We start from the raw sequence: 20,427 nt of genomic DNA, 5'->3' as shown, positions 1-20,427 counted from the left end.
GGCACAGATGGTGCGCTGCCACCAGAGGGAGCGATCTCCAAGCCCTTTTCCTTGTTCTCTAACTCCCTCAACATCCTCTCATGCTCCATTCTCATTCTCTTTAAAGCCAATCTGTTATTCTATAATTCCCTCTGACCCTCCATCTTAAACTTAGCCATCTCCAGCTCTCCCTGTCTTCCAACTCTCTGGGGGACAGGTATTTGGAAGAGACACTCCGGCCAGGTGGATGGGAATGGTACCCCTCCCATGGTAGGAAACACTGAACCGTCCAGTTGTCCATTTGCATCCCCAGCTGGCTCCACCACAAACTCTGGGGCATTTCTTGCTTCTACCCAGGCCCTCAGCGCCTTTTGGTAGTCATCTTTTTTAGAAGTGCCTGGTGTAGCAACTTTCAATTCTTGCAGAGATGCTTGAGCTGTTTCAAAGTGTAGTTTCCAACCTCTCTTCCTCAAAATCTAGATCCATAGATGCAACAGATGCTGGTCTACTCATGGTAGTAAGAATTGGCAGTACTCAGGAAAAATAACAGTCCAAGGAAAAAGAAAATTCTACCAAAAAAAAAGTATGTGGTCGCATTTGGTCTGCACTCACTAGTAGTGTACACCAATTACTGTATATGATTCACAAATGAAGGTCCAAATCCTCACCGCTGACCACCAATGTTAGAACTGGGGGTCTTTAGTTGGCAATGGTATACACCTTCATCCAAATAGGGACCCTTGCTTCTAAGTCAGGATAAGGGGATACACTCCTAAATAACCCCTGCTCACCCCCTTGGTAGCTTGGCACAAGCAGACAGGCTTATCTCAGAGCCAGTGTGTTAAGCATTTGTGAATACACACAGTAATACAGTAAAAACACTACAGATGGACACAACACAGGTTTTATAAACATAAGTATTCTTTATATAGACTTACCACAAGTCCACAAACGACAAAAATCCACAATACTGTACTCAAAATTAACTTAAAGATGGTAGAAGTTGTTTAGTTCATATCGGTGATAAATGCAACACAGTTCTCACAAAAGTACCTGAATGCGTAACGCAAAACAAAAATAAGGCTCGCAGAGTGGGAGATGCGCTGGTTCCATGCTTCGGGGGAGATAATGCGCCATGCCTCAATGCTTGCACAGAGTAGGGGATGCGTCTTGGTCCTTACTGGAGCAGAGGTGATGCGTAGATTCTCGGCCTGCGATGGGCAAGATGGCGCCTCGATGCGATGCGGCAATCCTGGTGCAATGCGATAAGATGGCGCCCTTGATGCGACAATGCGAAGACGATGCGTACAAGCCCTGGCAGCCTTGAGACGACTCTGTATTTTGGAGCCGCGACAGGCCCTGCGACATGCTTCTCCAGTGATGTGATGGCGACCCTCTCAATGGCGTCACGCTTTTCCGGTCGATGCGACAGCTGACAGCTACTAGGAAGACATGCTTCTGGGGAGATGCGGCGGCGGCACGCTTCTCCGGAAATGCGACGGCTACAGCTGCAGCGGTGAAACGTTTCTTCTCGTTGCATCGCGCTTCCAGCTCCCAGTGACACCCAGGCTTCTGCAGATTGAATTCCCAGCAAGGAAATTCAGAGGGGAGCTGGTGGTGAAGTCTTTTTGTCCCTGAGACTTCAACAGGGTCAAGCACAAGATCAAGCCCTTGGAGAAATATTCTGTAAGATGATGAAACTTCTTTGAAAGTTCCTTCTCCTTTCCTTGGCAAACAAGAAAGCACTGCAGGCCAACCCAGCAAACAGCACACTGGCAGAGGGGCAGTCCAAACTCCTGCAGCTTCCTTGATTCTTATCCTTGGCAACAGGTTTGTTTTGTTCCCAGAAGTGATCTAAAGTCTTGGGGTCTGGGTCCCAATATCTATACAACTTTTCTCTTTGTTCTCTGAAGGCAGAGAGGTCTTTGCCTTGTCCAAACCAGTTCAGGTCAGTCCTGGAGCACTTTGTTTACATGACTCTTTCTTTCCTTTCACAGTGCAGGGCAGAGAAATCAGGCGCACTACAGGAGGTGGAACCAGCATTGCGGAGAGAAGGCACAGCCCTATTCAGGTCCCAGGTGCAACTCCTCCCTCCCATCTAGATGCAAATATTTCTATTCACCCCTGGGCTGACTCACCATGTCTCCTGGAATCCCCCAGCCCCTGTCACTCACAGAACCAGACACACAATACGCAACCTAGCAGAAGCAGGCTTGGCTAGTTAGGCAAGAAAATACCTATTTTCTAAAAGTGGTATTTTTTTTCAAACACAGAATGTTAAAACCAACTTCACTAAAAGATGTATTTTATCATTCTGAGTCAGGCATACTAAACTCGAATCACTACCATGTTCCCTGAGTCAGTTAGGATTATAGGATGTAATAATCAACTGCCCAATCTGGCCTATGGAGAACAGGTAGCCTTACAATAGTAAAAAACGAAAATGGCTGTAATTCACTATTAGGACATGCTACACAGACCAGGGCATGTCCTACCTCATACTTACAATGCACCCTGCCCTTGGGCCTACCATATGGGTGTCTGACATTAAGAAAAGGGAAGGTTTAGGGACTGGCAAGTGGGTACACTGGCAAGTCGACATGGCAATATCGGACTGCCCATAGGCTCTGCAATGGCAGGCCTCAGACACACTTTACATGCTGCTTCTGTGGGTGGTACAACCAGTGCTGCAAGCCCACCAGCAGCATTTGATTTACAAGCCCTGGGCACACATGGTGCACTGTACTAGAGTCTGACTGGTAAATCAAATAACCCAATCATGAAGTCACTAACCAATACATCAATTTAACATAGGGAGCACTTGCACTGTGACAATGGATAGCAGTGGCACAGTGCCCAAAGCATCCAAACCAGCAAAACATATCAAAAACAGAGGAGGCCATCAGTAAAAATGGAAGGTAGACTCACGCCACTGACGTCAGGTCTAACAATAAGCGTGTATTTTTTCTCTGCCACAAGGCAAATGACACTGCTCTGGCACTACTTCCACTGTTGAAAGACTGTGTTCTGTTGTCAAGGCTCCCTCGCCTCTACTGACCTGGTTGAACCTCCACACTGCAAAGACATTGAGGGGCTTATTTATGAGCCCCTGTGTCACTTTTGCGGTGCCGTTACATCACTTTTTGTGATGCACTGCGGTGTTAAATATGCACCACGTTACGCCCTCTTCACAAAGGGATGTATCTATGCAGATGTGTCACTTTGTAAAGCCCTATGCCACATTATTCTTGCATCAGGTATAATGTATGCAGGGTGGGTGTTCCCCTCAAAAAGCATCGTAAAAGTGGCGCATTGAAAGCTATGAGATTTCAGTGCACCACTTCTAGGACGCCATTGTGTCAAAATCTTACGCATGCCTCACAGCAGGTGTAAGACTGACACAGTGCTGTATTCATATCCCTCCCCCTACATTGCTGGAGTTGTGTCACGCTTCTGACACAACTCCAGCAATGCATCCATTTTGTGCCGACAGATACGGCAGTAATACTGACGTATCTGTCATTCCTTGCGACATGCTGTGTCATACAGTAAATATAACGCATCCATCATGTCACAAGGAGGGAGCACTGAGAAGTGACGCATCGCTGTTTTCACGCACTGATGCGTCACTTCTCATAAATAAGGTCCAGAATCTGTGAGGGCCAGAAACGTCCACAAGTGATTACGAACATTAAAATAGGCCCCACACTAATGGACCTTTAGAAAGGCAGAGTACTTTCTTAGCCGTATGTTACATTTATTTAATTGTAACCCTGATTCCCCACTTACCCACCCCTTCCCTGTTTAATATGCCTGAATAGTGGCAGGAATTTATTTACTATGAATTCCCTAAGTAATTTAATGATTTTTAATTTCTTAAAGTTAATACACTTTTTTATTTTCTATATATAGGATAAAGTACCCTCTGCTGTACAATATAAGGATATTGCAAGTCACCAGTGGGGTTCTTTGACTAAGTAGATTCCTTTGTAAAGTTATTAAACTCCGAGGTGACTTACAATATCTTTTAATGTATGGCAGAGGGTATTTTACTCCTCAGAACGCATGTTCTTTCCATCACTCTACTCGCCAACCACTTAAATACTTGGTGCCTTGCTTTTTAGGTCTCGCCTAGACGAAAGCAAAAGCGAAGCTTTTGCTGTCTATGCGAGACAACTTATGTTACCACTTTTCTGGGAATGGTGTGGACATCAGACTGTGACGAGCCTGTCCTGGAGATTGCAGCTCGTGAGCGCGCACGTCGCGTCGCCCTGCCTGCTATTCGCATTCACACAAAGGCTCCAGACTGTGACGAGCCTGTCCTGGAGATTGCAGCACGTGAGCGCGCACGTCGCGTCGCCCTGCCTGCTATTCGCATTCACACAAAGGCTCCCGCACGCATGCGCACATACACACACTGCATACACACACACGCACCCCCCTTTAACAGACACACGCGCAGACAGACACACGCACGCACAGACACACGCGCACACCCCACCCCCACTCACCCCTCCTCCTCCGCAACACACTCACCTGTTCTGGCGGTGCTCGGCGTGCCTCTCGGGCGGCGGTTGCGCTTTGCGGGGCACTCTCACCACATGAGAGCCCCGCCTTCTTCATGCGCCTGGCCGCTCTTCACCCGGTCCCCCATCTCGGGACCGGGACTCGATCAGGAGCCCTCGGGGCTCCTCGGACAGTCTCTTCTCTCTCGCGCCGCGATGGGGGCGGGACTTCCGGTTGGGGCCGCGCTGCGATTGGCCGGCTGCCCAACCGCTTCCGGGTCGTCGCAGGCAGCGCGGCGGCCCGGCGGTAACTTGTTTCAATGAGATTTTGTGTAATTCTCTACGATATTGTTCCAAGGCTAAAACAATGCAAGGACGGGCCTTTAATGAGACTGTGCATGTTTACGAGAGGCCGTACGGAATGCACCACCGCTCCACCCAGGCCTGGCTTGCATCCATAGTGTATTCTGGGACTTGTAGTTTAGTTTCAATATTGTAAACATAGCCGGTGTACAGTGTAAACTCCCAATCACACACGTCTGTGGTGTGTAATCAGCGCTGCGCCTCACACAAACAGGTTTGAGACCAGGGAGGAGTGCAGATCTAGGTGGTACGTCTATGACCGGTGACATCATAAAATAGATCACTGAAGCACTATCATAGCTATTAAGGGGGTTGGTCAGGCAGACCCAACGTGAGCTTCGGGCTCCGCTTGTTTGCTGGGTAATCACTATCCGCTGGACACACCGTTGGAACGGACCTTGATGTGAGGCTTGCGTTACCACGTGACCAACACGTTATAAATTTCACTCTATATACGAAACCATGTCTCTACATGCCCCGTTGGCAAAGGTTGTTTTACGACCCCTGGCTGGCTATTTGTCATTTCCGGGGCTGGCAATTGTATGCATTGTGGTGCTGACAAATGGGCAACTTCTGTGCATATGCGGGGGTCGAGGTTTTCAAAATGAATTTAGAGCAGTGGCACGTCAGACGATGTCAGCCGGTTCAGCTAACAGGGTGCCTCAGACAGGAAAATGACAGCACATAGATGAGTGGCAGAAGCACTAAGCATTGTCCAACACAATTGTATGCCTTTGCTCTGGCATAGGGTGGGCTCACCGGGTGGTCATCAAGTTCTTCACAGCCCCGCACTGAGGACTGCGCTCGATGCTGTTAAGACCGCAGGGCCAGTGAGGCATGCACGGCCGACCGGGTGGTGTTTTTGGATGTGGATATTGTTTTTCTTTTGAGGGTGATCGACGTGATAGTTGTAACATAAGGTTATTAGCATGCATACAGTAACAACGTGCATGCTGGTCAATTGTAGGCTTGCACTCTGTGCGGGGCGGTGATTATTAAACCGACCACCAAAGATGGGCATATCGTAGGTATCATAGCCGCGAGGCGGCAGCCCGGTATGCGTGGGGGGTAGAGTTAAGCCATTACCACTATATGTTAGGGTGATCTACTCATTGGTGAGCTCACGTGCATCTGGAGGGATACATACAGCAGCCGATGTCAGTAAAGCTTGGTCTGAGCTGAGAGCGGCGGAGACGGGCACACAAGACCATGTTTCACTAGGTCAGTATTCCTTGCTGTTGATTGTGTCTGTAACTGTTAATTGTACGTTTTGTATATGGTGGGCATAACTAATGGAAAAAGTGGCCAGAAACGACAGCTACTAACAGTGCCATAGCCTCGGAACGATCACGACAAAGTGGGAGGCGCACATACCGGGGGCTCAGGCCTCAGCACTGCAGCAAGGCTCATGCAGATGACGGATGGGTGCTGCTAGCGGGTGATTGTAGGGGTTAGTACAGGGTGCTTGCTGTCTGCCAGTGCCACGCTTTTCCTCCCCCCCATGCAGAAACACCATACCTCACGGGGCAAAGCTGTAGGTCTTACCCTCGAGCACTGCAGAATCAGAATCTACATTCAGATCTGCCTCTGTGCAAGTGCAACCCTTACCCACGCCAGGTGCGTTCAGACTTCACTTTACCTTGTTTCTTCTGAGCTCAGCGCTTAGTCCGACTGTCCGACCGACCACCACCACAGAAATGGCTGCAGACTGACATAGGCCACCACAACGTTACGCACGGAATTATCGGAGCAATTCTGGTAATTTCTTGTTACTCTTTTGACATGAAATTACTGAAAATTGTGCGATTACGCCTGCTTGCGTAATTCTGATTAAAAATCCCACCAAAAAACATTGCGAGCAGGAGCTGTTACTTGCTGCTTATATTAGTGTACTGTTACATTAAGTGCTATTTTCTTATCGCAAAATTCAATGTTTCAAGCTTTATTACAAATGTCACATTATACATTAGAATCACTTTTAAGTATTAATTATTCAAAAGAAATAAAAGCCATTTTTATTTGTAATATCAACACATGTAAGTCACGTAAATACAAAACATGTTGCATTACCAATGCTATAAGTGTCACATTTGTGAAAGTTATAACTATTGGCATTGTAAATGACAAAGCTATTAATTATGTTATTTAAAAAAAAAACCACATAAATAAAAAATGTGTCATTTACCATACCAATAGCTCCAACTTTACTAAGGCGAGACCTATTGCATTGCAAATGCTTGTTTTATATGAAAGAGATAGTATAGGTGCACATAGGAAAACATAAAACTAGAATCTATAGAACGAATTTAAACATACCAAAAAGCAGTAATTTGTTGCAAAAAATATTAGAGTCAGTTTAATATAAATCAGATTTTAAAAAATGCTCTTGCTCAGAATGTATAGAGACGTGCATAGATTGTCTTTCCTGTAACTATATGGGGTAGAAAAAATATGTGTTTTTCTATAAATATATCCTATTTGCTAATCACTGTTCATTTTAGAAAAACAGATTAGAAAAACGAACTGGGAGGGGCAGACTTAGAACATTTCAGCTGTAGTATTTCTTTATGCTTGCTGCTTTTCTGCATTATCGCTGGACAGTCGCTGGCTCTTGGAGGATTTTCAGTTCCAGTTTTACGCGCCTACTGTACTATCACTTAGGAGTAATACCTTGGGGCAGATTTATGTTGGGAATGCGCCACGTTTGCGTCACGCAACTGCGGCGTAAACGTGGCGCATCCCTACGACCGATTTACAATGTGACGCATCTAGGCAGATGCGTCACGTTGTAAAGCCCTGCGCCGCTTGTGGGCGATGCGGCGCAGGGTGGGCGTTTCGGGGCAGGTGCGCCTCGCAAAAGTGGCTAAGTAAAATCTATAAGATTTCACTCAGTCACTTTCAGGCCAATGCTGCGTCAAAACCCTGCGCCTGCTTGAAGCAGGCGTAGGTCTTGACGCAGCATTGTAAAGATGGGGCACCCCCGAGCCTTGCTGGAGCTGCGTCGGGCTTGCGACGCAACTCCAGCAATGCACCACCTTAACGGCACAGATGCGTCACGCATCTATGCCGTTTTTGCCCCATGGTGAGCCACATTGTAAATGTGGCGCACCATGGGTGGTGGAGCAGCGGCGCAAAATAACTGGCGCATCCCTGGGGATGCACCAGTTATCATAAATCTGCCCCCTTGTTTTTAGCACTTCATAAAAAAAGGTTTAACCATATGTAACCACTGCAACCACCTATTTAAAACAGTGGTGTATCGCAAAATGACGGAACCCCCTGTGGAATGTGACGAAAGGACCCTGAGTTGCCCATATCGGACGGATAGTGGCCTAGGACTGTCTAGAGCTCCCTTGAATAGCTGGAGGCCCCCTGCAGCGCTTCACTGCCTGACTCAAAATATACTCCACTGTGAACAGATAATCATAAGTTTGAGTAACAACAAATCCCTGCGGAAGTTCCATCCACTAGCGGTTCTCAGAGACACAAGACACCACGTTACCACCGGTAGGGAATGCCAGAAAAAAGGAGTGGAAAACAATTTTATCACTTAGAATAAAAGTGCAGTGTGAGGTCTGCCCTGTCACTTCCCTCTCCTCCCCTTTCTTTTGCTTATCCACTCAGCAGTCGTTCTCTTTTCTCCATCATCATATATCACTCTTTCACTTTTTTTGGGTTAGTAGAGAACATGTGCACCATAATGCAGCTGCCCTTTGGAAAGACCGGTGATTTATTGAAGTAAACAGAATCACAAAAACCCCTTTTTTCTCCCAAAATCAACAGCTTGACTGAGCTTAAATAACTGACTTTTCATAGCCTTTCAGTGCGCACAAAGGCTTAATCCCGAGACTCCTTCAAGCCACCAATGTCGGCTGGGGCTGGGACCACCACTGAATGTGCCGTTCTCTGCTCGCCTCACACAAAACACATTTACTCGCGGCTTTATGAAGTGAAGGCGGCGAAGAAAGGGAAAATGTGAAGGAGGTGCCCGCAGCCCTTTCATGGGAAGAATGGCCGCTGCATCTGGATGCGGGGAACAAAACAGCGCCTAAGAAGCGGAGAATAGCTGAGGTCACCCGCTTTCTGGGGTGCAGAGAACTGGAACTCTCTCCCCTTGTTCTCTTGCCACTGACCCTTGCGTTTCATTGTTCGGAGATGTCAGGGAAAGTGTGTAGACGGAATTCCAGCATGGTTCAGAAGGACAATGACTTTGTCATTTTGTGATTTCTGCAGATTGTTACATACATTCCTGACGAACAAAGAACAAAACCCAATGCTTAGCAGTTTTACCCTTTCTAGAATATTCCTGAGAGACCTCATTCTGCTCAGTTTGATGATGCTCTTCTTCCCCCGGCATGTATTTTCTTCAGAAATCAAACGATGACGCCTATTACCTCTGGTAAAGTGCTGGCTGTGTGGTTAAGTGATGGCGTTGCTTGGTCTTGCTTTTATTTATTTATTTAAAAACAACAACAAAAACGGAACACAATCTTTAATTCTATACACAGGTGGCTCACAAACTTCCGTCGTCTTACATTGCCTCCTTTGCTCTCTTTTGAAACAGTCTAAGACGCACCGAAAAGCAGTCCTTGTGAATAGAGCCATTAAGGATTACATTTCCCCCATATCTGCTTAGACGAATAACCATGACGAACACAAAAACCGTTACTGCACATACTTAAGTTGGGTATCTGACTCATGTCATACGTCATGCTTCCATGCTATCGTCGAATTTACTACAACAAGGTAATGCTGCAAGCGGCCCACTAGCATGCGTTTTCCACTAAGTCATCTGATACGGCATTCTGTGAGCCTCGTCGCCAAATGTAGTGACTGCATAAAACCCAGCAATGGGGCATCATTAAAATAGTGACTGTCCTATAAAGTACGGGAACAGTGGCCCTACTATAACCATAAAGCTGAGAGTCCTTCTTCTGGCTTTGTTGTTACTCGGGTCTCGCCGTGTGAAAGATGGGAGGGCGACAGGCGGCCTCCTGTTCCAAGCTCATAGCCAGCAGACTTCGCCCAAACACAATACCACTAGCAGCATGGGACAGTTAATCACCAGACATTCTCCAGGCCTTGCTCTGCTTGTAGTCACAGCCCAATTTGTCCTTCTCAGCATGTGCACCACAGTGCTACCATTATGGGTTGAATAAAAAAACTTCAAAGTCAAGATAAGAATATCATTTTAGGACAGGTCAATACGTGGTCGTGCAACTTTTGGCAGACGTCGAACCTTTGAGCTGGGACTGTGCACATAGCATTAAACATACCGGCCTTTTACGTTCATGCTTCTTTAGGGCTTCTGCCTTTCTCGTTGCAGGTGACTGCTCAGAAAAACATTATATCGAGCAAACAGGCTCGGTTCATCTTATTTTTTGTACATTTTAAAATAAACCATAGAAATGTGGTGCATTAGTCATTAGAGCCCCCGAAGGCTAGAGTTTGAGATAACGTGCACTCCATTGTTCAAACTGTAAATACTTTTTCGTTTCTCTTCGAAAATTGTGTGTAAGGCCGCCTTTCCCCCTCAAGAGTCAGGGCTGTTGTGGCACTCAGGCATAAGCGCCAGAACCATGTCGGATTTTCCAAATAACACATACATTAATTTATAAAATATAATCTAAAATGAATTAATTTACACTATCAGGGGTTATCCTGAATATTAGACCTGAACCCACTTTTAACACTCCAGGATTAGTGAATTCTTCTAGCACAATAGCCAAGGTATAAGTGATGGAATGATGTTAGCGTTAATTTGATTCTGTGAGGGTGGTGGGGGTTTTTGTATGTGATGTTTCATGGGAACCGTCTTTCCCATGTCGTAAGTAGAGACGTGCTCTGCAAACAATTGCTTGACGGAATGCTGAATAAATCATACATTCACCCCCAGTCAAGAGATCTGGGTTAAATCCATCGTCCTTTTGCTCACCATGCCACCCCAGTTTAGACCCAGCCATATGCAAATCAGTCTTGATCCTGTGTCTCATGGAAATAGTCCAGACCGAACTGCCAAGCCAGGTCCTCCCTGGACTGGAAACAAGCATCCTGGGACCGGTTTCTGGGTATTACCCTTAATTAGCCAGGCTAGCTTGAATCCAGCGGCATGGTGAGCAAGGGACCCACTTCTGGGTATACCCTTCCCACTTAGAGTGAAAAGTGTTACGCAAATCAGAATGCTGAATAAATCATACATTCACCCCCAGTCAAGAGATCTGGGTTAAATTCTTGTTCTTTTGCTTACCATGCCACCCCAGTTTAGACCCAGCCATATGCAAATCAGTCATGACCCTGTGCCTCATGGGAACAGTCCAGACTGAACTGCTAAGCCAGGTCCTCCCTGGACCGGAAACAAGCAACCTGGGACAGGTTTCTGGGGATTACCCTTCATCAGCCAGGCTAGCTTGAATCTAGTGGCACAGTGAGCAAGGTACCCATATCTGGGGATACCTATCCCACTTAGGGTGAAAAGTGCTACCCGAACAATTGATGGATGGAATGTTGAACAAATCATACTAACACCCCCAGTCAAGAGATCTGATTTAAATCCATTGTTCTTTTGCTCACCATGCCATCCCAGTTTAGACCCACCCATATGCAAATCAGTCTTGACCCAGTGCCTCACGGCAACAGTCCAAACCGAACTGCCAAGCCATTTCACTGGTTTTTGGAGAAACATATTTTTTTTAAAGTCTTGGTTCCTGTACAAATGCTTTGTTTGGAGTAGTAAAGGAACCTTCTCTGATAGATGCATTGTGATGGTTTTCTGTTCTTAGGCATCCTTGTTAGGCCCAATCGGAATGTGCACTGTATGAGGCACATGGAAACACTGGGAAAGAACTTCTGCTTGCCTGAAATCCTATATTTGGAATGGGGAATACCACAAGGAACCCAGGATTGCGGGGCATTTTCCTGCATGTTTATTACCGCTTTTTTCATGTTCATGCTCACAAATCCCTGCTTACACAAAATACATTGTAAGGTCATCGAAAGGGAGGAGTCAAGTGTGATGCCGAGGTATACAATTCATAATCCTTTTTAAAAGTCCACGATATTCTATTAATCAAGGCTAGTGATTTTATATACTTCAGAGTATCACCAGTGTTAACAATACTCTCTCTAGTACAGAATAGAGAAGGCAGGTTGGCTTAAACATAGCCAACATGTTTTTACATGGAAAGGGGATATTCTGACTCAGCATCTTCATCAGGGCACCACTGTATTACATTGATATTCAGAAATTGACCATGCTATGTTTGTGAACGGTGTAGTTAGTCCTGTAGCCCAAAGTCTTGTTTGACAAGCATTGGCATAGCCAATAGGTCTTACCTTTGGCCCTTATAAGTGTGTAGCTATGCAGCACATTATTCAGTGCAAGCGGCATATAGATGCAGTCCTCACAAGGGCCATAGAATGAAAAGAACTAGATAACTTTCGGTCCCTACTAAAATGGGAAAATAAACCTAGGTAATTAGTCTTGAAATCACAAAAAACAGGGCAAAGAACCCATACTTCCCACATAGGTGCAAAAACAAGCCTAGATACAGATAAAGGTATCACCACATCAAGGAAATGAGAGTTATATATGTTGCACGTCAAGGCATAGAAAGGGGAGCAATAAAGGCTCTGCATTGTTTTACCTGTTTAAGGGGAATTCTAGTTGCAAACACATCTCAATAGAATACCACCTCAGCTTGGCAAACGAAACAGACATCATCGAGTTGGATTTAGAGACAATGAAGACAGACTAAGGCTCCTCTCATGGAGTCAGCTGTTTTTCTTTTCACCAGGGTAGGGTGGACAATCAACAACGTAAAATAAGTAAGTCAATTAAACAGACCTTGTATAACATAATACAGTACTCATGTAGAGAACTCCTATGCCCTCAGGCAGATTTTGCACAATATCAATAATCGTGCAAGTGAGTGGGGGGCAAGCGCAGTGCTGAAGTAGATGTTCTGAAAAAGGATGCCCCCTTATGGAGTGCTACACTAGAAACTAAACAAGATTAAAGCAAAAGAAAGGTGTGCATCCTCCCAAAGCAGGCGCAGTGGTGCAATGAAATGAAGCGTGCCGTCAGTGCAGCTTGTGCCGCACTGATAAAACATAAACAAAACACAACAAACACTTGAGGGAAATGCACAATTGCATTGAAGTGTGGTGGCCATGAATCGGGTGCTGCGATTAGTGGAAAGTGCTCAGTCTGAATGTTAATTTTTTTCCTCAAAGACACAAAATACAAAGGCACAGTGGAAGAGGACAAGCCCTCTGGCCATGGTAGTTAACAATTGAGAAAAGTTTGGAGAAGCAGGAACCATTATTCACTTAGAAGCAACGTTTTTTAAAGGACACTGACAAAAGCAAATTAAAAGCTGGAGGCGGGCTGCAAGATCACAGAGTGAATACAGCAAGTCGAGAGAGAGAGAAAATGCATGCCCTGCCTAGGGACGACCGAAAAACTTCTTTGGATGAAGATTCAGGATATTCTGTGGATTCAAGGACAGGAAAATGAGGACTGGCTGTGAGGCATTGCTGTGATTTCTGAAAAAGTAGGTGTTTAGAGGTCAGAAGTTTAATGGAAGCCGTATCGATCCAGGGATGAATGTGGCTGTAGTGATGTCAACCTCTGCTTGAAGTTCATTTCTAGATTCCTTTGGTGATCTTAGGTACTCCAAGCTCAAAGAATTGAAGTATGTTTAAATATAGGCATTGATGTACCCCCAGTTTCCTTACCCAATACCTCACAACGGAGCCAGAGATCTTGGTGATTCATGCCTCCACTTCTAGGATCAACCCTAGCATGTTCCCTATCTCTCTGCTGGATAGATAATCCCAAGATACTGGATACCTTTGGCAAGTGAATGTTCTCTTCCATCAGCCTTCCACAGCTAGCGACGAACACCACATGCCTTTTGGGCCAATGCTCCCATACCATCTGAGATTCAGTTTCAGAAGTGCTGCTCATTGTCTCGGAGGAGGACCGAGCCATTCTTTCCCAAGCTATTGCTGATGGGAGAGATGCAGCAAAGTACAACATATGATGTGGATTTGGCACAACCAACTCACTGGGTAGAGCGGCTTCATTGTTGGTGGTCTTGTGGTGCAACGCCTGGCTGAGAACAACAGTTTTTTCAGGGGATGTCCAAGCCTCGGTTATGGGCATTTCCTTTGATGGCTCTTGTCTTTTCGGAGTGAAGGCTTTCTTAGCGTTGGAGTGCTTTAAGGATAGCAGAGTTACAGCCAGGTCCATGGGCTTGTCTACTGCCACTCGTCACCCCCAGTCTGCATTCTGCCCCTTTCGTGGCCTCTGAAGAGGTCTCCAACCGCCTCCAAACCATCCTAGTCACCAGCTCAAGCAGGCTTCCCAGCATTTTTGTGGCTGAGTATTAATGTCCCATAGTCCAAATGGGACAGTTAGCCAAATTTTGAGTCAGTCCATCACCTCCCCAGCAGTCGCAGCCTCCAAACCCTATGGTGTGTCCTCCAACCATCATGGGCATCCAGTGGGAGGCAGGATGCACCACCTCCCACACCAGTGGCGGTCAGTAACATCGAACAGTTGTGTTTTGGAAATCAACCAAAGCCCCCTCCCTTTAGTGACTACCCCTCCACCTATGCCACCCACTTATGACTGGCTGATGGAGGACCACCTCTCCTTGCTCTGTCAGGAAGTGCTGGCTCTCCTGGTCAAGGGAGCCATGGAGAAGGTGGCGGCCTCAGAAGTAGGTTGCAGTTGCTATTCCAACTACAGTCGGGTGCCCAAGAAGACTGGAGGCTTTCGCTCTAATGTAGACCTGCACCTTTTGAATCTCTTCCTGAAAAAGGAGAAATTCAAGATGCTTACCCTCTCCCAAATCCTGTCTTCCATGGACCTGAGAGACTGGATGGTAATGTTGAACTTGCAGGATGCATATTTCCACATCCCTGTCCTGCCTGCCCACAGATGTTACCTGCAGTTTACGATGTGCCAAGAGCACTTTCAGTTGCTATCCTCCCCTTTGGTTTTTTCAGGGCCCCTCAGGTGTTCACAAAAGTGATGGTGGTGGTTGCAGCTTAACTGTGGAGGTTAGGGGTTCCAGTCTTCTCCTACCTCGATGATCGGCTGTTGATAGCAGGCTCTCCCCAGACAGTCGTCTCTCATCTCCAGACTACAGAAAACCTTCTACTCTTGCTGCTGTTCAGAATCAACATTTTGAAGTCACACCTGACTCCCTCTCAGACGGTCCCTTTCATCTGAGGTGTTCTGGGCACAGTGCATTTTCAGGTCTATCCTCCCAAGCAGTGAGTACAGTATATTCAGGCTATGATAGCGCTGTTTCAGCCTCTATCCTGGATTTCAGTGAGACTGACCCTGAGGTTGTCGGGCCTCATGGCCTCCTACATCCTGCTTGTCGTTTATGCACGTTGGCATAGGTGGACTCGGGACTGCGACCTGTCCCAGTGGGTACAGCATCAGGGGAGGCTCTTCACATGGTCCAGATCTTGGAGGGATTTCTGAAAGATTTGTACTGGTGGCTGACAAACCGCAATTGGTTAAGTGCCAGACCCCTCTCTCTTACCCAACCAGAGTTGACTATGGTGACAGGTCCATCACTTCTGGGATGAGGCGGCCAACTGGGAGAGGTGGAGATCAGAGGACTCTGATCTGTGGAGGAGGCTGAACTCCACATCAACCTGTTGGAACTTCAGGCGATCCTCATGACATTGAAAGCCTTTCTTCTTTTGATCAGATGAAGGCTGGTGCAGGTGTTCAAGGACAATACCACCACCATGTGGTACTGCAACAAAAAGGGTGGAGAGGAGTTGTAGACTCTTTGTCAAGAGGCTCTATGCCTCTGGACATGGCTGGAATGACTGGGCATTACCCTGGTAGTTCAACACCTGGCGGGCTCTCTGAAAGTCAGGGTGGACAAATTCAGCAGAAGATGCTGAGTGGATCAAGCATGGTTTTTTCATCCGGAAGTCGTTTAAGGACCCTTTCAGCAGTGGAGAGAGCCGTTGATAGATCTGTTCATCACAGCCAGGAACGTTTTCCCGAGATGCCTACTGTGGTCGGCACTGTCCATTATGGGTATTGAACCATCCCTACTAGATATCTTAATCAGACTGCATGACAAGACCTTTGCCCAAGTAAGGTGGAGGAAAGGGGGAGTTTACCAATCGTATACCCATAGAGCATGGGGTATGACAGAGATGTGTTTTTGCCCCCACCCTGTTCTCCCTATATATTAATGACTTGGTGGATCACTTACTAAACGACGTCCATCACAGCCCAAAACTGGGGGACTTCCCATACCCGCCTTATTATTTGCAGACAAACCCATGCTACTCTCCCAGACCCCAAAGGGATTGCAGAACTTATTGAATAATTTTGTGGAATACTGTAGCACCAGAGTCTTTTTAGTGGAATTTGTCTTTCACTGCCTCCTAAAACAAACTTCACCTTTGCATACAAGTAAGCATAAAAGTGCTACATTGAGAAAAGCAGTCAACATTACTTCCTCGTGTGGGTACCACATTCATTCTTCTGTTTCACTGGCAATCTCTATGACTGCCTCTCCCTTCCACCGGACTGTAATGTGGCTGTCTTCCTTCTATACAACTAATCTCTTCTCTGAAGTGGCGAGTTACTTATGTGATCAACAGTGCCCTCAAGCACTGTCCAGTTATCTGGTAGTCACTCTCAAGCAACTCAAATCCTGTCTGCACCTGCTGCTCCTGCTGCACCAGTACTAACCACAAAGAACAGACTTCCACCTGCTTCCAGTATTAGGACCATGCTGCATTTAGACAAACATCCACTCAGTATGGAAGTGGTAGTGCAAACCTTGTCTCAGGGTGGTCTAGAGCTCAAAAGCATTGCACTGTCTTGCTCCTCTGCCAGCCACACCCAAAATGTGTGTATATAAAAAATGTAAGCAGTGCATTTTGTTAACCAATTGCCAGCACGCTGAAGGCTGCTATTGAGAGACAAATATGGGTCTCATTAGCAGCTTTGAGCATGCTGATTGCTTTTACGTGTTCTTTCATAAACATACGCCCAGGCAATAAAATAACCAAGCTTTGATTAAATAGTTCCTTTGGATTATACACATTTCTAAATCCCTTATTTTCTGTTGCCCCAGTAAAATGTTTAGGTGCACCTAGGTGTTTAGCCTCTGCTTATGTAACTAATTTTCCCACTGCAGCTGTGTTTCACAGTGTGAATCCCTTCTAGATTCACATAATGTGCATTCCTCAGCGATCTAGTGGTAGGCTCTGGAAGAGAGCTTTAAAAGTTTTCCCTATGGGCATCAACCAAAGCCAGAGTCGGAATAAATCACTACAACATCAGCCACAAGCCCACAATGGCCAATATGAGATCTCCATTTCAAATTATTTTTCCATTAGTGGATTTGGAAGTATTTCCAAAATTTGGAGAAAATTGAAATCAAATTCAATAGTTATCTTGACAGGAATGAGGAAAACGTCTACTGGTAAAAAATTACTGTTTTTTCCAGGGTCTTCCACGAAGCTGGAAGATGTGTACTTGGGAGGCTGTATCCGTCAAGTCTTTTTGGCACTATTTTATGAAATGCAGACTAGTATTTTAAAGACCAGAGACCTTTGTCTCAACTGGGAGCTGTCACCTTTTTTAACTAGACAAGCATACTCACCAATCAAAATTCAATTCAGAGAATTGCTTAGTCTAATTTGAATCACTCCTTTCATGGGCATACACCACAATTCACCAATCTACACCTTGGGCCCTATACTTGCACTTCACACACCGCATTGGGACAAAATATATCTGGGAAAGAGCCTGCTTGTCGGTCTTTGCAGAGCCGGCCCGACGAGGAGCAAGCCCTATGATGAAGCATGACATCCACATGGGTGTGTGAGTGCCCTAGTTCCTAAAGGATTCCCCCCCACCTCCGGTTCCTTCTTCTCTGACCTGAGACCGTCCCTCCTTCCTTTCGCAGGTACTGCATACCCTTAGCTGATAGGATTTACCCTGGAGCACGTGTGCTGGACCTACATGTGCTCCTGGCCCCCTCTTCTTGTGATAGAGAATTAACGTCTTAACTGCGGCCGTTATTTGGGCACAGTGCGGGCGTTCAAAAAGGTGGGCGGGGCCGCGTCGGCCATTGGCCGACTGCAGCAGTAGCAGGGTAGTGCTGCCGTCAGCCAACGGCCGACAGCAGCATGCAATGGGTTAAATCAGACAACCCATTGTTTCTATGTGCAGCATTAATGATTAAAACCTGCCGTTTGTAAGTGCCACTGCCTGCAACATGGTCTCTCATGAAGGTGGAAGGCACATAGCTTCATATACAAACAAACAAACAAACTGGAAGCAGCCATTGTAGCATCAGGTTCAAAGGCCTTCTGTGAGACTTTAAAGAGCTTTCCTCTTGTAGCAACTCACCTTAGCCGATAATAAGATGCAGTAAAATGAATAAGATAACACAAGCTGCCATGGTCATGACAATCTGTGTTAGATAGGTATTTCATATTCAAAGCCACATGCGTGTACCTCGGGATAGACATCAATGTAAATATATTTCAATGCACAACGCCAACATGCTGTGCATTGGGGTACGTCCACATTGTATTGCTTGAATTGTTGTGCTACGCATTGTATTATTGTCACGTTTTTTACTTGTAACAGAGCAAACATGTTCCAACACAACTGTAGTCTCGATGCAGTGCTCAGTGGCTAGATGTCACAATATAGTGAACATTTGAGTATTTATAACATTTTGTTTTCCTTTGCAGACTGTGCTGCAGATTATTGGCATTATAGCAGTGACAGCAGCGATAATTCCGTGGATACTCATTCCCATGGTCCCTTTAGCAATCGTTTTCTACTTTCTGAGGCGATACTTCTTGGAAACATCTCGGGATATCAAACGGCTGGAATCAACCAGTAGGTACATGTGTGTGTGTGTGTAAATGTGTGCTAATGAACATAACATTTAGTATATTTCAGAACTGTGGGTCAAATATTGTATTTCAGCTGTAATCCTCTTCGAAAGACATCCTCCATGTATATAACTGTATTGATGTATCATCTACAGAGCCATTGAGAGTTGAGTCATTTTACCAAAATAAAAGAAGTAGAGAAAGTTTCATGATTTGTTGCTTCATCTCCCCCCAGAGATATCAAATAAAAGGACATTACTCAAACTGGTTGTATGTGAGAATATAGAGCACAAGCATTTCGTCCTACAAAAATATTGTCAAAATATCAACAACCAAAACATTGTGAAGGTAACTGAGAGAGCGCAAACTGACCTAAAATGTAGAAGTGCATCACACTTACACGTAGTAAGCACAAGTCATGAAGAGAAATGCCATGAGTGCTGATGTGTCGTTAATATAGAGATTTAAGTAGAAGTGGAACTAATACAGAAATGTGTGAAACAATATGGTTTAATTAGACGTGATTATTCCTGAATCCATGTTGTGTAGCTGCTAAAATGTAAGATGGCATACGGAAACGCTGAACGTGGTAGGCCTCAGGGCCAGAGCTAGGAGGGAGAGGGAAGGTGGTTCAATTTCACAACATGGATTGCACTAATGTTTAGTAATAATGAGTAGGCCATGATTTATAGATGTGTTTACCGAATAAATAGAATAAGAGTATTAACATGCTAATAATTAAAGAAGAAGTTGAATACTATAAAAATGTTGTAGGGCTGGAAGGCTTTAACGTTGATTTACACATATTAGTCTGGGCCGGGGAATGTTGCAACGCGGTTGGAAGACCATGAGAATTGGGATTTGGCTGCAAATGTCTGTCTGGAAAAGAAAAGGGGGTATTCAATTATAGATAATATGAATAGAAGTTTGTTCAAGAAACGGACCAGACAGGGAGGAGGGTTCCGGAATGTTTAAGGGGTATCAGCGGGCCGGAGAAGAGTCTGAGAAGCAAGGTCGACTCTAACCACAAGGCCTCATCATGGAAAAAGCCAGAAGCTACACCACGTGAGGGGCGTCTCACGAGGGGCGTCCTAAATGTTGTTGTATTTTTGTATTAGGGACAGCACCCCTGGGTGGAGTTAGAGCAGAAGCCTGAGGACCCTTAAGAGAGCGGATGGGTAGGCAGAGAGGGGTCATGATTGGAGAACTATAGGTTTTCACCAGGAGACTGAGAGTGGGTGACTTCCCTTGGGGGTCATTCACTGCTGACACCTTTTGTTAGGTAGGGACCTGGTTAAGTAGGGATACCATCTAGATCAGGGTAGGGACAGCCTAACCTGTATTTTCCCTCCGGCTGTAAATGACTGAGAGATCTCAATATGTGTCTATGCTAATAGCACTATTATTTTTAGAACTGGTGCTTGTAGTTTCCGTTGCTCGTCTGAGGGCTTTCAGAGAGCACATGTATGTAGTTGGGCCCGTGTATCTTGTGAATCTCATTTTGAGATGCTTGTACCTGCAACTTATCTTGACTTTATAATAAATCTTCGAAAGCTAGAAGTTGTTTGTGATCCTTTGAAGCGGAGTCCTTTATTGGGTGAACTAACTTGGTAAGAGATGCACTTTCTTCCCTCAATGACAGGCAATAAAGGTTCAGTCGACCAGATCGGGG

General features: G+C 45.7%; 1 protein-coding gene across 2 annotated transcripts in view; it reads left to right on the top strand.

The window, feature by feature from the left end:
• Positions 1-20,427, top strand: part of ABCC4 (ATP binding cassette subfamily C member 4 (PEL blood group)) — a 1,668,368-nt gene that overhangs the window by 1,154,977 nt on the left and 492,964 nt on the right. For both annotated transcript variants that reach the window (XM_086934802.1, XM_086934803.1), the window contains exon 21: positions 18,609-18,759. In XM_086934802.1, the coding sequence (XP_086790928.1) occupies positions 18,609-18,759 (151 nt within the window). The remainder of the gene's footprint in view (positions 1-18,608; positions 18,760-20,427) is intronic.

This window comes from Lissotriton vulgaris, chromosome 8 (assembly GCF_964263255.1).
Source record: "Lissotriton vulgaris chromosome 8, aLisVul1.2, whole genome shotgun sequence".
Classification (NCBI taxonomy): Eukaryota; Metazoa; Chordata; class Amphibia; order Caudata; family Salamandridae; genus Lissotriton; species Lissotriton vulgaris.
Note: the sequence above shows the minus strand (reverse complement) of the source record. Positions and strands in the feature narration are given on the sequence as shown.